This window comes from Octodon degus, unplaced genomic scaffold, assembly GCF_000260255.1.
Source record: "Octodon degus isolate 3935 unplaced genomic scaffold, OctDeg1.0 scaffold00017, whole genome shotgun sequence".
Lineage (NCBI taxonomy): Eukaryota > Metazoa > Chordata > Mammalia > Rodentia > Octodontidae > Octodon > Octodon degus.
The window spans coordinates 5712794-5715316 of NW_004524593.1; the positions used below are offsets into that span (position 1 = coordinate 5712794).

Consider the following 2523-nt stretch of genomic DNA (forward strand, 5'->3'; position numbering starts at 1 on the left):
TGTTATTACTATTTTTTTTTTCCTCTCAGTACCAGGGATCAAACGCAGGACATTGCGCTTGCCAAGCAGGCACCTATGCTGCTAAGCTATGTCCCTGATGTCTGTTGTCTTTAATTACCTGAGCACTCAATAATTATTAATTATTCTTCCACTCACAACTGGAAGAATGTTACTTATTTACATTTTATAGTTTAAAAATAAACTAATTCAGCATTTTATGCTGTCATGTCTAATAAAAGTTTCAAAAATTGTAAATATTTTAAGAGTGATTTTATCTTTTTTTTAAACTAGTGTTCAGAATCAGGTGGATGAGGTTATTGATGTCATGCAAGAAAATATCACAAAAGTAATTGAAAGAGGGGAGAGACTAGACGAACTGCAGGACAAGTCAGGTACGTCTCCTTTACTGATTTCTTCATATTAATCTATGTTTTGCTAATTTAATTTACATCATCTTCCACTTCTGTCGCCAATGTTTAGGAATATTGGCTTAGGAAGTTAGCATTTGATTCTTGAGATTATGGTTTTTATGGTTTAATTTTAGCTCCCTTTACTTTGAACTGTACTATTGTTATATTCTTTATTGCTCAATTGACAATGGAGAATTTTTAATCTGTGCATTCTCTAGTAACTTAGTAACCTTTCTTCAGGGGCAAATGTTAGTTTCATCCCTGTATCAGTTCCTGGTGCAGTGTAGGCACTCACATGTGGAGTGAATGATGCTGGCTGACTGATAATTCATGCTTTCTCTGGTAATTTTAGTAGCTTTTCTTTACTGACAGATGTTAGTCTTGGTGCCCCTAAACTTCCTGGCTTGTGTTGGTCACTTGTACTGTTTGGGTATGGCTGAATACCTGATTAATTCTTGACAGACTTACTTGACCAAAAAACTTACTGTTTTTCCTTAAATAGGCAATTGCTCTGAGTTTCTAAAAATTTTACTTTCTTCATATATGATTTTTTCTAGAAATATGCCAATTAGTTATTTGTTTTTTTCCTGGTGCTGGGGATTGAGCCCAGGGCCCCTACACACACGGAAAGCTTGTACTCCACCACTGAGCACTATGCCCAGCCCCTGCTGTTTGTATGTTATTGTCTTTTAAACATTTTTATTGATACATGTTTGTAGTATATAATGGTTACATTAATCATGAGGTGTTTATACATGTATATAACACACCTTAATTCTTTTTATGTGACTTCCCCTCTTCTGCCTCGGTCTCCTTACCATTTGCAAAATACCTATCTGTTTCCATGTAGTGTTCATAATTTTGTTGTTGTTTTGTGGGTTTTTGTTTGTTTTTGTTATTACTGGGGATTGAACTCAAGACCTTGCACTTGCCAGGCAGGTACTGTGGCACTGAGGTATCTCTCCAGCCCCATGTAGTGTTCATATTTTTTACTATTTTCTTGCCATAATTCATTTAGGAATTGAGAACATGGAGAGGATGTCCTAATCTTACAGTAAAAGTAGATTGACCAAACTGACCTGTAGCTATATTTTGCTTTTTATATTGGTTTTGTCTTTTCTACAGTGTAGAACGGTAGAATTTGTGGGTGGAGGAAAAGAAGTATGTTGCATTCATGCTTAAAAGGAAACAAATTTTCAGAAGTGGAAATTAATATTTTCTTGTCTTTGTGTGACTAGATAAAAGAATCCTGTTATGTCGTTTAATCCTTCTCTCCATCCTCTATGTGATATAGAAAGCTTATCGGATAATGCAACTGCTTTTAGCAACAGATCCAAACAACTACGAAGGCAAATGTGGTGGCGGGGATGCAAAGTAAGTAAATCAAGACACTGCACAGATTGGTTAGCATCTCAAGTTGTGTTATAGACATGAGGCAGCACGGGCCTGAAAACATAAGTCTTGCAAGGGTGGGGACTGTCACTGTCTTGTTATCCCTTCTGAACCTGGAACAATTAAAAAGAAAAACTTAGAATAATCTAGCAAGCCTCAAAGCATATTTCCATAGATCACTTTAAAAAAGTAGTTCACATTCTATTATTATTTGCTTCTGGACTTATTATAACAAATACACATTTTTATAACTTATTTTAGTACTTTTGGAGCATCCTATGTCATTATAGAGTGATTTTTTTAAATGAAATGGGAGCTACAGAAAAATATGTTTTTATGTTGAGAGGGAAAAAATAAATCTCTTCTTCCAAGTGGGATCAAGGGAGAAAAAAATCCCATTATTCCAGAGCAATAAGAAATAACTTTTTAACAAGGAAAGAATGGAATCACTGGACACTAATATATTTCTGCCAAACATTTTGTGAAATGAATTTACTTCATAAATAAAGTGCAGCTAGCCATGCATGGTGACACACACCTGTAATCTCAATAGTCTGGGAGGCTGAGGATTGCAAGTTTGAGCCCAGCCCAAGCAACTTAGTGACTTAGTAAGACCCCGACTCAAAATAAAATGTAGAAAAGGTCTGAGAATATAGCTCAGTGCAAAGGTTCTACGTTCAATCTTTAGGACTTCCAAAAAGAGAGAGAAAAAATTATATAT

At 35.3% G+C, this 2523-nt stretch overlaps 1 protein-coding gene across 3 annotated transcripts in view; it reads left to right on the forward strand.

The window, feature by feature from the left end:
* The window catches only part of Vamp4 (vesicle associated membrane protein 4), a 41613-nt gene that overhangs the window by 33298 nt on the left and 5792 nt on the right, over nucleotides 1–2523 (forward strand). For all 3 annotated transcript variants that reach the window (XM_004626806.2, XM_004626807.2, XM_023710303.1), the window contains exons 5-6: nucleotides 292–392; nucleotides 1705–1784. In XM_004626806.2, the coding sequence (XP_004626863.1) occupies nucleotides 292–392; nucleotides 1705–1784 (181 nt within the window). The remainder of the gene's footprint in view (nucleotides 1–291; nucleotides 393–1704; nucleotides 1785–2523) is intronic.